We start from the raw sequence: 15,878 nt of genomic DNA, 5'->3' as shown, positions 1-15,878 counted from the left end.
ACCCCGTACCAGTAGTCAGCCATATTTTGGCCTCCCTCAAAGGGGACGAATTTTTGTAAAGCTCGATCTGGCACAGGCATATCAACAGTTACCTGTTGATGAAGCAGCTGCTGAAGCACAGACCATTGTAACGCACAGGGGTGCATTCAAGGTCAAGAGACTGCAATTTGGGGTAAATGTAGCCCCTGGCATATTCCAAAGTGTCATGGAGAGTACACTTAGGGGTATCCCTGGAGTTTGCCCCTATTTCGATGATGTCCTTATTGCTGGAGAATCTACTCAGAATTTAGCAGAGAGATTAAGGGCTGTTTTGCTTCGTTTCCGAAGAGCAGGCCTAAAACTAAAAAAAGAGAAGTGTAAGATAGGAGTCACTTCTACAGATTTCTTGGGATTCAGAATAATAATAATAATAATAATAATAATAATAATAATAATAATAATAATAATAGTAAAGTTGGAAGGGACCTTGGAGGTCATCTAGTCCAACCCCCTGCTCGGGCAGGAAACCCTACACCATTTCGGACAAATGGCTGTCCAGTCTCTTCTTAAAAACTTCCAGTGTTGGAGCAATAGATGCCCAAGGTATTCACCCTGCTGAATCTAAATTGAAGGCTTTACAGCAGGCTCCTAGCCCCAAGTCTAAAAGTGAACTGCAGGCTTTCCTAGGTCTCTTGAATTTTTACAACGCTTTCCTACCTCACAAAGCTGCTGTAGCAGAACCACTACATAGGCCTTTAGACAAGCAGGCAGTTTGGCAAAGTTCACGAAAAGAGCTTCAATGAGGTCAAGGCCTTGCTAATGTCCAGTGATGTGCTTGCACATTTCAATGAAAAATTACCCGTCTGCATTGCCTGTGATGCATCTCTTGATGGGGTGGGAGCTGTACTTAGCCACTTGAGGGCTGATGGAACTCAGGTTCCTGTAGCATATTACTCCAGGACTCTATCTTCTGCTGAGCGTAATTACGCTCAAATAGACAGGGAAGATTGGCCATAGTAGCGGGAATTAAGAAATTCCATGATTTTTTATATGGCTGACATTTCACAGTCTACACAGACCATAAGCCTCAGCTGGGATTGTTTACAACCAACAAACAAACCCCTCATATTATTTTCCCTAGAATGCTGAGGTGGTCTATTTTTTTTTTGTCAGCATGTGATTATTCATTAATTCACAAACCTGGTAAGGAAATGGGCCACACTGATGGCCTAAGCAGACTACCTCTGAAGCTGGTAGAAGCAGATCCTGCTCCTGCCATCAATATTCTCTCCATTCAGGAGTTGTCTGAATCTCCCCTCAATGCCAAGGATGTGGCTGCAGAAACAGCCACAGATCTCACACTTACACATGTGCTTTCATGGGTTTTGTCTGGATGGCCTGACAGAAGTCCAGGTACTGAGTTCCAAAGCTTCTGGCTCAAGAAGCATGAGTTATCCACCTTTAAGGGTTGCCTGTTGTGGGGCAGCAGGGTAGTTATTCCTGCCTCGTTGAGACCGAGAATCTTGGTCTCTCTCCATGAGGGTCTTCCTGGCATTGTCAGGATGAAAGCGCTTGCGCGCAGCCATCTGTGGTGGCCTGGGCTAGAAAGTTTATAGAGGCACAGGTGCACAGGTGTCACTTGTGCCAGCACTCATGGCCGGAAATGCCTCAGGCCCCTGTGCATAGGTGGGAGGAAACACAGTCACCTTGGTCCAGAGTGCATATAGATTACACTGGGCCCTTTCAGGGGCAATTCTTCTTGGTCCTTGTTGATAGCCATTCAAAGTGGCTAGAGGTTGTTCCTTTTCCTCCACTACTACTGCCAGGACCATCCAGGTGTTGAGAGGAATTTTTGCAGCACACGGCCTTCCAGATGTTCTGGTTTCAGATAACGGTCCTCAATTCACTTCTTCTGAGTTCCAGGCTTTCCTTCAGGCCAACATGATCTGTCATGTGACTTCGGCCCCTTTCCACCCTTCCACCAATGGTATGGCTGAACGAATGGTGCGCATCACCAAGGATGCCCTCAAGAAACTGACTTACGGTGACTGGCATCACAGGTTGGCAGACTTTCTTCTTGCACACCGCACCACACCTTGTACATCCACTGGAAAGAGCCCTGCCGAACTCTGCTTGGGTCGCAGACTAATCACTAAGCTTGACAGATTGCACCCTGATAGAGTGGCGCCTCTGGTTTCACAGCCACGGGCACCAAGGTGTTTGCAAGTGGACACTCCGGTTTGGACCCGGAACTACGGGCCTGGTTATCTTTGGATTCCAGCTGTGGTCTGCAAGATCACTGGACCTTTGTCCTACGAGGTGTCCTTGGACGACGGCCGTGTTCTCCGGTGGCACATAGATCAGCTGCGTACGAGACTGGACTCTTCCTCTTCCGCTCCTGGTTTTTCTCTGGGGGGGGGAAGAGGTTATAGTGTGCAGAGGGAAGGTCGCTGTCAGCAGTCAAGGGCAGATGAAGAGGCAGGGGAAGGCCCCTCCCAAGGTTCCGCAAGTGTGCCCAACAAGAATTCATGGGGATAAGGAACAATGCACACACCATTACTTACTCCAGCCAGGGAGTCACATGGGGTACCCACACTATTCACAAACACACTACAGCACTCCAGACAGGGAGAATAACCGGGGGTATCCAAACAATTCAAAGTCTACAAGAGAACTGGCATCCACCCAAGAAAACTGGCCCAATTCTGCAATTGCTCCCAGAAGGAAGTCAATGGGAAAGGGGGTAGACAGAGGCGAATCCTGACTCTGGTACCTCTGGCACAGAGAGGGGGCCATACGGTATTGGGGCACCGCAGCTATCCCGGACAATCCTTCTACTGGGCTTGGGAGTGAGAGACTGTGTTCCCAAGATAGGTCCATTGTGGACCTGGAGAATACCACAAGTCCACGAAATACTGGGTGGGACTCAGAGGGTTCAGACAGCCTACACTCAGGCAAATCAACCGGGTACGGGGAGGAGCAAAGTCCTGCTCTGCCAAGCCCGGTGGACAAGCAAGCAGGCCAGGCAACAGAACTCAGATCATGGGGACCACCAGGGCAGCAAAGAGGGGGCAACTCAACTCCAGTAATTGCACAGGGAAGCCAAGGGTGTTCCCAAAGTCCGAGGAAGTCGCAACGGGTTAAACACCCACCCAAACACCTTAAGGAGTTTGTGACGTTGTCAAGTCAAGGGAAAAACAAAGCAGCTATACTATAACTGCATGGTGTAGTTGGAATTGTGAGAGGCACCATAATTCCAAAACGATAGCATGGTATCATACAAAAGTGTGATCCAGGAGTAACATCCACAGTCCATGCATTTCAATGTTGAATTAGGATACCACGTCCCTTCAGAAAGGTCACATATGTGTACAGAGTAAGCTTTATCTGGGGGGAAGGGGTGTTGTGTCCTGAGCCTGCAAAAGCAGACTCGGGACGTTGCTATGGTCCCAGGCTGTTGCAAGCTGCCCGGGACCACACTAAGCGGCGCCAGCTTGTGCGCATGCGCAAGGCGCGAAAGCGCTCCATTTTCTCATTGTAACCTTTTTGCCCGGGAATCCTTATATTAGTGAGAGGCCTGCGAGCCTGAGTTGTTGCTGGAGTGAGCAGAAGAAGAATAAAGAACTGTTGGCTACGGAATGTGTGCTCTTCTTTCGCCATTAACTCGAGGACTTAACAATTTGCATGTTCCAAGTTATTTTATTTAACAATTTTTATCTTTTGTGGTTCTTCCATTTCCAGTAAATTCAGTTGTTATTTGACTTCTTGAAATTCTTTCATAGTGGTCTTGTTGGGTTAGTTCTATGCATTTGTTATAATTCTCTTGTTTTGGTTTCTAGTTCTTTTTTCAGTCCGTTATGTTCTTCTTTTTCATTTTGCCACTTGATTAATAAAAGACCCTTCATATATGCTTTACTTGCTTCCCACATGGCAGGGGCAAAATTCTTGTTGTTCTATTTATTTGGAAGAATATTTCCAAAAGCTTTTTAATTTTTGTAGAACACTGTCACAAATTAGCAGCAAATGGTTAAGTATTGAGTAGGAAGTATGACAATATATGCTACATGATGTCTGCTTGGATATTCTGGATAAGACATATTTGTGATAATGTTAGAATTGAGGATGTGAATGTATGTGTACCTTGGCACGCAGATGATATTGACAGAGAATGTGAATGATTCAGATAGATTTCATGTTGCATAAATGGTGAAAAAGTAGAGCAAGTAGATGAATTTGTGTACCTCCGGGGAGTATTTACTAAGGATGAGTAAAGTTTTCAAATACAGACAGAAGGATAGCTGGTAGTATATAATTATTGTGAGAAATTAATATTTATCAAAATAAACTAAAATAATTCAGTGTATTTATGTTTCTACCCACTTCATTATATAGAAATGGGAGTTGGGTAGGAAAAATATAAAAAATATAAAAATAGGTAGAATGCCATGTCAATGGGACACTACAGACTCTAAGGTAAAAGCAGAAAAGATGGTTGCATAATGAATAGATGCTGAATGAATGTGGACTGAGTAAAAATTAAATACATATGAATACAATATGTTGCCGTACTTTTTTGAGAGACTGAATAAAGACCAGATTGCAAAGCAAATACATTACAGAAAAGTGAATGGGTTGAGAGAAAGGAAAACACAGAGGAAAGCATAGTTACAGGTAGCTGATGGAATCCTCAAAAAGAAAGAGAGGAAACGTTTAAAAATGTTTTTAGAAATGTGGAAACAAGGTTATCAAAAATATAAAAATATGAAATGATTTGATGAATAATATTGACATAAACTAGTTTTATCTATGTATCCTTTTTTTCTGTTATCCTTTAAATTTCTTATTCACCTTCTGTTCTGTACAGATGCTTCCTGTGAAGCAGAAGAACAAGATGCATATGCATATATGACTTAGAATAATGTGTCAATGCAGCCACTAAATTCACATGAGATTAGTTTTGCTCAGTGCAAGGGTTTTCAAACTTTGTAGTATCATGACCCCTCAGAATGATAAATGATTGTATTTGACTCCCCTTCCCCTAAATAAAACAAAACAACAAATAAGTAAAAAATGCTGCAATTGGCAAATGGTTGTGATAGAAAGCTAGATCCTAGATGTATCCATCTCTTCTACATTTCTGGGAGTTTTGCTCCCAGCTTTATCCTAGGGAAGTCCCCTGAAGAATTGCTGCAAAGTGGAATTGGATTTTCACAGCATCCAATTTTATTTTCTTAAACCAGATTAGCCTGTGGTTTTTTTTGTTTTGTTTTTTTGCAACTCCTTCCTCCCCAAATTACTTGCAATTGAACAGAACCTACTGACTCAGAACCCCTAGCTTAATGTGAATACAGCCCTTTTATAATAAAAGGGCAGATAGTACGATCTGCAGAAAGCAGAAAAGTAAAAGAGCTTCTCTTCCTTTACTTCTGTTTTTGGTTTCCTCCCCTGTCCATTGGAAGAGAGCTGTTTCTTCTCTGTGTGCATTTGTTCTTTTGAAAACTTTATTGATTTTACATAGAATTTACTGCTTTTAGAAAGTGCTGGCAAATAAAAAAGGCTTTAAAAAAACGAAACATTTCATAATGTGTGGGCTGGAAATGGGTTGTTTTTATCCTAAATGCATTAAGAAATGAAATAATCTGTTTTATAGCAATGGGCTGAGAATAAGTATATGGGATAGGGATGGTTTGAACTCTGTGTTGAAATTTTAAAATTGCCAAAATGAAATAAGAGCTAGAACACTAGAAGAAATGGAAAGTATTGAATAATTGAAATGCAAGTCAGGCAAGCAGGTTGTCCACTGAAAGGGAAAACCTGCTTTCAGGAACTAATTAGGAGATTATATAAATCCTAATAGTCAGACCAGATGTAGAAAGTTATTTCTGGCATTAATAAAAGGCACAGAGGGAAATCTACACAGGGATGGTAAAAGCAGGACTTTTGCAGCACATAGCCTTAGACCAGCGGTTCCCAACCTTTTCTATACCTCGCACCCCTAGAATGCTTCTGACCCTAAGCCTAACCCTCTTACAAAAGTAATACCTGGTTATGGATATACACTATAATTTTGAAACTTCTAAACCCAAGTTTTCGCACCCCCTGGAATATCATCTCACACCCCAGGTTGGGAATCCCTGCCTTAGACAAACAAGCAACATATATACACTTATGTAAGATGGAGATCTGTGTGCAGTCTTCTTGGTGCTGTAAAAATCAGACATTTCAATAAGATCAGAAATCTATAACCACATAAAGGCTAAATTCTGTAATACTGATGGTCTTTTTGAATAAGAGTTTCTCAGCCAAATCTGAGAAAATGGGCTTGTAGCAAAGAACAGCTAGTGCAGGGAGCAGGTGTTAGACCTGTTTAGACTGGTCATCTGTGTATCTGCAGACATCTCAAGGTTCTCAGGTCTCAGTTTTTTAAATGATGTTTTAACTGTCTACTATACAGCTGACTATAATTTTCCAGATGATTTTTATTTCGAATAATGCTTAGTTACTTCGTAATTCTTAGTTTTTCCAAAGAACAATTTTAATATGGGCATGAGGTCTAGGATGGGAGACAACAGGGATGCCCACAAGTTTGATCCAAAAAGTTAGATGGCAGCTCTGACAGTATGATTGTATCTGTAATCTATATCCTAACAGGCAAGATTTTGATTTCATCCATTATGGATGCTGTCTTAAGCTTTTTTAACTATATGCTGTAGACACTTCTGGCATTGGCTGAGCATTTGGTATATTTGGAGCTTCTGAACCTTCCCCTCAAAACCTCTAATCCTCCAGCAGATGATTTTGAATTTAAATAATTATTGAGAAGTAACTGAGAAAGTTGGATCCTAATGTTGTGTTAGTGTGTATATTTCTACGGCATTTTATTCATATTGTTACAATCAACATTCAGTGGAAATAGAGCATCATGCATTAGATGGTGTGTGCCACATAGAAACCAGATGACACCTCTCCCACTAGAGACATTATATTATAAGGCACATCAGAAGAAACCTTGGAAGCTATGGGATCATCACATCAGAAGGAATCTTGGAAGTCATCTGATTCAATCACAACTGAATTCATGATTTACAAATGCATGATATGATCATAATATTCTTGATAGATGGTTGTCCTCCTCTGCTTAGATGTTGTTAATAAAGCTTTAAATATATTTGACTTATTAAGCCACAGTTTATTTCCAGCTGAAAAAAATACTCTGCCCCTTATAATATTTCAGGTTGTTGTTGTAACTTTATTTACTTTCAAAAAACCAGGGCTTCATTCACACTTAAAATCAGTATTTTAAGCAAGCAATTTCCCCTAAGAAATATTGTTAAGAAATGAAAGTTAGATGGAAGTGGAAGAGTCTAGAAAAATCTTCTACAGCTGCCATAAAACTGATCAGATCTGTAAAGCAGAACTGACAGATCACAGTGAACCAGCTGTTGAGAAGTTTAGCTGACACCAGGGTATTTATCCACTGATTTACAATAGAGCACTGCTTATGCAAGAATGATCTGCACAGGAGAGCTGTTGGAAAGAAATCTTTTCTGAAACCTAGTCTCAAAAGGCAGTCTAGGGTATGCAAAAGAAAACTTTAATAAGTCTGAAAATATTTTGGAAATAAGGACTTCGGGCTCATGAAACAAAAATTGAATTGTTCCACAATAACACAAGATACTTTGGGAGACAAAAAGCTAAGCAATTTATAAGAAAATAATATCTTGCCAGTTGTTATGTTCCAAAGTAATTTTGCTGTGCTTTGGACTTATGTGTCAGCCAATGGCAAAAGAAATTACAGGTGGAAAAAAAATAGATTTAATTTAAAATGTAGCCTAAAATGTAATATCTCAATCTCACATTGTAAAGAAACTGATGTTGAAAAAAAGTTGGATACTTTAGCAAGTCAGTCCCATTTGGAGAAATATACCTCCAAATTAACCATGAAATATTTACAGAAAGGGAAAATAATGGTTTTGAAATGACCTTCATAGTCCCAATACTTGAATATTATTGCAGATCTGTGGGAAAAATTCAAAAACATGCAGTACATATAAAGAAACTTAAGAAAAGTTCTGAGCTAGAAGATTTCTACAAGGAACAGTGAGAAAAATTATTAGTAGGAAGACACATAGGTAGAAACAGAAAACATGGAAGCTATTGTTTCTATCAAAGGAGGTGTTGCAAATTACTGATGGAAGTGATGTCCAAATACCTCACCATAGTAGGAACACTTGGGGAGGAGGGGAGATTACTAAATTGATAAAGAAGTCAATGAATGTCATGAAGATATATATTTATGAACATCTATGGATACATGCATGTAATTATAACTATATATTTGGTGTAATGGTTAAGGTGCTTGTTAGAAATTCAGAGATAGTGAATTCTAATCCTAGCTGGTGTTTTTAGGACATTCATTTTCCTTCAGCCTAGAAAGGAGGTAATGGCATTTCTGAAATCTTGCCAAGAAAACTGCAGGAACTTGTTCAGGCACACTGTCTCAAAGACAGGTAGTTATTTAACTATTAAAAGATCTTGTTAGGGCGGACTTTGCAAATCGTTACAAGATAATATGCTGATTGAGAATTGGTGAAGTTGTAGTTCAATGTTTTGGGAGGGGACTGAGCTGATAAAGTGTACTGTGACAGGGAAAAGTTGGCTTCTGTGCCTTTGCCCATCTACATACTCTAGTCTAAATTCTGTTGCCTCTGCTATAATACACACTTCTAAGTAGTTACTGAGAGATGTGATAGGTGATAAGGAGCAAGTGTGGGTTACTTCATTCTTCTGAGATAGTTATTCTAAGGTCTCTGGTCACAAACTCACATTCTCTACCATAACATCACTGATGTTCTGCTGGGGGAAGCATAGATGATGCATTGCTATCACATGTACAAAATTACTAGAGGTGTGGCCGAAGGGCATGTTGTTGGACTGAAGTAAGAGATATGGTTGTTGTTGTTTTTTGTAGACTGCTCTCTTTTCTAAGAGATTTACTGAAAAATTGTGGGGAAATTAATAGTATAGCATTATAGCAGGCACAAGAAATATATCTCTTCTCTGGATCATCACAGCCAGAGATATCCTGAGATGAGTTAGAGAAATCTTTCTGACAGCAGTGCTGTTTTCTCATAATTTTTCTTTTGTTTCTGATTTGCCTCATTTTGTCACCATGTCATTCCTTTCCCTGTTCACTCTGCCATGCAAAGCAAAATGTTCTATAGTCACGTCATCTAAACTTGACTTCTCCTCTCTCCCAGATACCACAAGGACCAAGAAGAGTCATGAAAAGGAGGGTGTGGAATACAACTTTGTTTCAAAACAGTCATTTGAGATTGATATACAGCACAACAAGTAAGTTTTGCTTTGAGGTGCTGGGGGAAATAGAAAGTATGTCCTTTCTCGTATTGAGCCCAGTTCATGTCATGTATCCTCTGAGAGTCTAACTAGAGTAGCTCTTCTTTGCTGATAGAGATTTTAACTTCATAGGTAGAAGAACTTTGACAAGCATATTTTATCTCAGTTTGGGGCTACAATAATGGGAAATTCTGTTTGGCTGTAAATGTTCTCCAGTTGGAATGGAACCAAAGAGAGACCTTACTAGGACTGGATTTGTTTACTTAATATGTTGTATTAATTATATGCATTCCTGTGCTGCATTTTTGCCAGTTTCTTAATACTTCACAAAATTAGACAGTGTTCTGAGATGACCCAGAACACTGAACTTCCCTAGTTTACCTTTGCTCGGAGGAGGAATTGCTGAACAATTCTTTTAGTACATGAAATTGAAGATCTGTGTTCCATAAGCCATGCTTTTTTTGGTCCTCAGATATGCTGGAACTGCATTCCCTAAACTCAATAACATGCTAAGTAAAGTTGCAACATATCGAGAGTGCTGGGGATCACTGCTTTAAGGGTTGAGTAGTACTATAGGCTGAGAGTATTAAAATGTCCTTCCACATGCTAATGCTGAGCAGATCTGAGATTAGTTTTACATTTACAGAATGCTATAATATTTGTGTCGTGTTTGGAAAAGTGACTAGATGTCTCTAGGTGTAAGGTAATTTTTTTCTTCATTCTAAACAATTGCTCTTTTCTTGATGAAAGTGAAATATTCAAAAAGAGTAATCCCTTTCAAATCTTGTGGCCTGAAGCAAATTATTAAAAATAGAAAAGAAAAAGACAATTTTACGCTATAATAAACATTTGACACATTTGCATGCTGCGCTCTCTTTTGAGGTTGGTGTTCAGTTTTGCTTTTTCTCACTTAATTCCCTCACTATTTTCAGGTTTGTCGAACATGGAGAATATAAGGAGAATCTTTATGGGACAAGCCTGGAGGCTATACAGTCTGTCATGTCTAAAAATAAAGTTTGCCTTGTGGATGTTGTGCCTGAGGTAAATTAACATTTTAAAAAAAAAACTGTGCTCCAGATTTGCTTTTCAGTTTAGGGTCCATCCTATCCATGGACAACATATGGCCTTTTAGAAAGAAATTAGCCGTGTGTAGCAAGAACTGTAACAACTAACAGATGCATTACAAATTAACTTCCTTGTGGAAATACGCTGTGTTATTTTCAGATGTGCCTTGTATCATATATTTTTATGATGTTTGTGTCAGTTGGCACCGCTACATCTATCATTGTCTTCTGGTCCTTGTTTACCACCAAGATGTCTGGTTGATTGGCCAGTAGCTGTCTGTCCATCTGGATCTGGAAGTCCCTCAGAATTTTAGCCCTATTGTTCTCCACAATCTTCTTTGGGACATCTCATTTGGATCTGGGGGTGATTAGCCCATGTACTGTCCAGATGTTCCTCTACATAATGCCAATTATCTGGCTGTGCTGTTCAGTGTATGCTGTTCCTGCCTGCAACTTATCCCTGACACTATGTGTTGCTGGACTGCCTCTGAGGCCTCTCTACATAGTCTGCACTTATACTATCCAAGATAAATATAAATAAATAACATATATAGTATCTTGAGTTGTACATTATTTTCCTTTCCATATTAAACTTTTATTACTTTTAATAACTGGTGAATTTGGTTGGAAATGCAGGATTGGGCACATTTTCAAGCAGGTAGCATTCAGTTGGCTATCAGTTGACTAATTACCATTTACTTCAGAGGGTTTCAAAAGATAATTTCACCAGCACTAGGCTATTCTCCCAGTTATTTTTAACTTTTATTAATTTATAGCCCTTTTTATCTTGGTGTATATTTTCAGTGCTATTTATCAACGAGTGCCACTTTTATTGTATTTACTGTTAAATTCTAAAGCAATATTACAACAAAATTCAAGATACCTTCAAAGATTCCTTCAGGCCATCAAATCAAGAGAAATAATGACAATTTTTTTCCTTTAAGAAATTGTGGCCACAGATTCCTATTTTTCATATTTCTACTTTCAGGCAGTGAAGCATTTAAGGACAGCAGAATTCAAGCCCCATGTTGTCTTTGTAAAGCCTCTTGTCTCTGAAAAGAAAAAGAACACACCAGCCTCTCTGCTGACAGAGGACATCTTTGTCCCGCTTGTAAGTATTTTGTATTGAAAGGATGGTTCCCTGTGAGGAATCTATAACGGAATGGGCAACATTTACCTCTACTGTCTTCACTGGAAGGTCATCTGTGTACAATACCAGAAATTGACCTAAAGGACGTGGTAGCCACGCAGACCAAAGTGAGTGGGATCACCCATTTTTTATTTTCTTTCTAATGTTATTTACTTCATTGGATTCTCCTTGGATTCTCCTTTTATCTCTTTTATTGCCCTTGATTTATACATTCCAATATTTGTTTTTATAGTACCCTCCCACAGTGTTTGCCTGTAAGGAGTTAAAGTATACAAGATGATGGGCACCATGTCATAATCCAAATTCCAAATCTTTTATACACGTGGTAGTATCCTGTGCACATACAAAAGGAGTCTGACTTGGTTCTTGATGCTATATTCTTTGTCTTGCAGATTTTGATGCATCTACTCCATGAATATCCAGATTCATATTATATACACTCATTAAGCTAAACTATGGCTTACTTGTTATGGATTCAATAAATCACTATTTGGTGAATTTGCATATGGCTCTAAGACATATATCTAATTTTTAAATCACAATAGCTGCATTCATACAACACATTAAATGCAAACCAAACAAATCTCATAATGGCTTAATGCAATGGATAAAACTGGTATTCGTTCAGAAAATAAATCCATTGTAATCAGTGAGGCATAAACCCATCATGACTTAAATGTCCTTGATTTCTTTTATCTTTTTCTACTTATAATTAGATCTGGTTCCAGCTGATTTCCATATTTAGTGAATTCTTAAGTGACTGGCAAATAAATGTACAACCAAAAAAATGCATTAAATTATTATAGTTATAACTCAATATATTCAGCTTATTACAGATAATTCTTGACTTAAAACCGTTCGTTTAGTGACCAAAGTCCACTCCACTGAAAAAAGCAGCTTATGACTGGTCCTTGCATTATGACCATCACAACATCCCCACAATCGCTTGATAAAGATTTTTGTGTTTGACAGCTGGCATGTATCGATGATGGTTGCAGTGTCTTCAGGTCATCTGATTGCCATTAGGGGCTTTTGCAGCCTGCTTCTGCCATGCAAAATCATTGGGGAAAGCTGGATATACTTAGGACTGCATGGTTCATGTAACAACTGCACTGATTCATTTAACAATGGGCAAAAAAGGTAAAATTGAGTGTGACTCACTTAACAACCACCTTGTTTTGCAGCAGAAATATATGATCCCAGTTGTGGTCATAAATCAAGGACTACCTGAACTAAATTTTACTAGTCAGTTCTGCTTTCTGCAGCAGAATTACCCCGTGGGATATATTTTTTTCCCTAGGAAGTGCCAAAAGTGTATTGCAACTCAAAACCACTTTTAATGAACTAGCCAAGAGTCATTTCCTATTGTCTTTCTGTTTCATTTTGCAGGATGAGGAGCAGCAAGAAATGGTGAACTCAGCAGCCTTCATTGAGAAACAATATGGCCACTTAATCGATACTGTCCTGGTAAAGGAAGATCTCCAGAGTGCCTGCAGCCAATTGAAAACCATATTGGAAAAACTGAACACAGATTGTTTTTGGGTGCCTGTTTCTTGGGTTAAGTTGTAGACAGCCATATTATGCCAAAAAAGAAGATAATAATTTGTAAATAGAATGGATGGCTAGAAGGGGGAAATGCTGCTGTAGCAGCCAGTTTGTTCGAAAACCTGGAAAGAGAATCTCTTTGCAACTAAAACGGTATTCTGATTAATCACTTCCTCTAAAAGAATGGAATGCAAAATTGCACGATACAATCCAGGGTATGTGTGAGTCTTCTTATAAAGCAGTTCTGGATATTTGAATGCTGTTTCTAGCTCTGCGACAGATTCAAACTCTGGTTATCTTGACAAAGATTAAATAACTGGGAAACATTACAGAGCAAAATATGCCAACTCTGAAACTTCCACAATGAATAATAAATGATAGAGTCCTTCATATAAGGGTTGTAATATCAGATAACACAATAATAAACCTTCTCCCCTCCTGCGATTGGTTGAGCAAGCAGAATCAAAAGAGCAATTAGAAGTGACAGTTGATATTTTACTAGAAGAGAAATCTTCCTAGCCACCTCCAAAGGCTTTAATAATTTTGTCTGAAAATTAACCACACTGTATATTCTCTCTTTATAACTATATTTTGAGACATCAATGACTTAGTGGGATTTTCTCCCTAGATTATCTCAGTAAATTGCGTAAATATTATGTTAAATTATGAAGTCAAGACATTGGAAACTGTCTCATTTCTAATCAAAGGACCACAAATTTCCCATGAGAAATGGTGAAGAAGCATTTGTCCTCTATTTCTACTTTGTTATGAACTGTAAGTGCTGGGGTATCTCTGTCATAGGCCAATCAGTTACCCATTTTACGTCAGTTTTAACTTAGGCAAGTGGTCTGAATTTTTAAAATTGCAAAGGATATTTGACATAAGCTTGATCTTGCAGAATGATAGCTGAAGATCTTTGGCAGTCAGGAGTATCCAATGCCCAAGACTCTCCGTGATTAGCATAATACTGGATTTGCTGTGCAAACATAGAATTGGATGCAGAGTTCAGCATCCAGAAATTCACTTTAAAGGCTGAGCAAAATTTCAGTTCTTCTAATGATTGAAAATATATAGTTTTTCTTTGCTTTTCTGGACTTGGTAAAAACTGAAGTGGAACCTCCTTCAATTCTAAGAATTGAGGTGAAGGAATATTCTAACTCTGAAGCATCACAGCTAGCCTTTTCCAGAACTCCATATTCAAAATGATTGATACATCATAAACATACAAGTCATCTGCTTTGCTTTATTTTTTTCTTGTAGAATGTTGTTATTTTTTGCAGATGTTGCTTTGGTGATTAAAAGGGAGGGTTGGTTCTTGTGAGACAGGGCTTGGCTTATCTGTATTTTTCTTCTGTTCTCCATACTGGTTTTTCTGTTCTTTGTAAAGAAAATATTTCCCATTGTGAAAAAAATTATCAATCTTCCTAGAGCTCTTCTATATCTTAATTACAGCATTTATCACCAGTCGTCTTTTGAAGCAGAAATTGATGTACATATTTAATTCTGTAGTTTTAAAATTGTAAAGAAAGTTGGGGCTTTGTTTAAAAACTTATCACGGAGATTAATTGGGCCATCAAGTTGGTGTCAGTTCTTAGCAACCATATAATTTCTCTAGGTGGATCTGTTCCCAGGTTACTGTAGTTCTTCAGATCTTCCAATGGTGTAATCCATCACTGCCATAACTGAGTCCATCTATCTTGTTGCTGGTCATTGTTTTTCCATTCACCTTTCTGAACATTAGAGGTTCTCCAAGAGCTAGATGTCTTCATATGTCCAAAGTAGCATAAATTGAGCCTGGTCATTTGTGCTTTGAGCGAGATATCATTAAGGTTGATAATACTAGGTGAACCTCTCTAGAAAACCGTTTGCTCACCATTATTAATCTTTCTGTGAATGAAACAAGGTTCTAGGATACACTGTCAATTGATGTGCAAGGCTGGTAGGATTTGGCAGATCTAGCTACTACCTGACAAAAGGTGAGGGTATATGTTCACCTTATATATTGTATGTATGTGGTATGATATTCCATTTATCCTTTACAAGTATGGGATAGAGGCATATAGCTTGGAATGCAAGGAATTCCCCCTCCCCCAATTTCTCTTTGAATCCCTCATGCCTAAAATAAAAAATTCCCTTTGGTATCAAATACATAGTTTGGTTCATAGAATGTATCAACAAGCTGATAGGAATTGTGTAACTAAAAATTCAGGTTTCCTAAGAGTGCTAGTCTTTTGCAAGAAAAAATAATAGCTAATCAGTTCATTGTTGTATACAATTTATTATTGCAGGTCATTTCTAGTGTCTTTCACAAGACGAATTGGTGCAGAAGATGCTCCTTGAAGAGAAAGAAATGGTCAAATCTTTGATATCACAAGCCACCACAACCCATTTTGCAAATTGGGTGCTTGTGAGGGTAGATGAAAACAAAACAAAACAGAACAAAAATCAGTGCATGAATGCAGCTAGAATATTCAAAACTCTTTTTAACAGTACATATTTGTGCAACTAGAATATTTTTAAATTTGTTTTTATGCTTAAGGACAACTTGTATTCCAGCAGTCCCCTGACTGATCAGTTGCTTCTTTAAATAATTCATTGTGTTGTATCTGGGGTAATACAATGATTTTATGCATTTAATACATGCAGTTTTTCAGAGAGATTTTTAGGATGAGAACTGCTTGCTTTAATTTGTCTGCACTGCCTTTCTGATACCTTTCCCATTGCTAGTTGTCTCTTCATTTGAATACACAATTTCATCCACCATTGATATATATTTTTTAATT

The 15,878-nt window shown here is 38.6% G+C and overlaps 1 protein-coding gene across 4 annotated transcripts in view; it reads left to right on the top strand.

Moving 5' to 3' along the window:
* Window positions 1-15,860, top strand: part of MPP3 (membrane palmitoylated protein 3) — a 128,603-nt gene extending 112,743 nt beyond the window's left edge. For all 4 annotated transcript variants that reach the window (XM_039368420.1, XM_039368419.1, XM_039368422.1 and 1 more), the window contains 4 exons: window positions 9,240-9,333; window positions 10,269-10,377; window positions 11,389-11,511; window positions 12,940-15,860. In XM_039368420.1, coding sequence (XP_039224354.1) covers window positions 9,240-9,333; window positions 10,269-10,377; window positions 11,389-11,511; window positions 12,940-13,119 — 506 coding nt within the window. In that variant the 3' untranslated portion in view covers window positions 13,120-15,860. The remainder of the gene's footprint in view (window positions 1-9,239; window positions 9,334-10,268; window positions 10,378-11,388; window positions 11,512-12,939) is intronic.
* Window positions 15,861-15,878: the final 18 nt, after the last annotated feature.

Source organism: Crotalus tigris, unplaced genomic scaffold, assembly GCF_016545835.1.
Source record: "Crotalus tigris isolate CLP2741 ecotype Arizona unplaced genomic scaffold, ASM1654583v1 scf7180000020776.491700, whole genome shotgun sequence".
NCBI lineage: Eukaryota > Metazoa > Chordata > Lepidosauria > Squamata > Viperidae > Crotalus > Crotalus tigris.
This window is presented reverse-complemented; position numbering and strand designations above follow the sequence as displayed.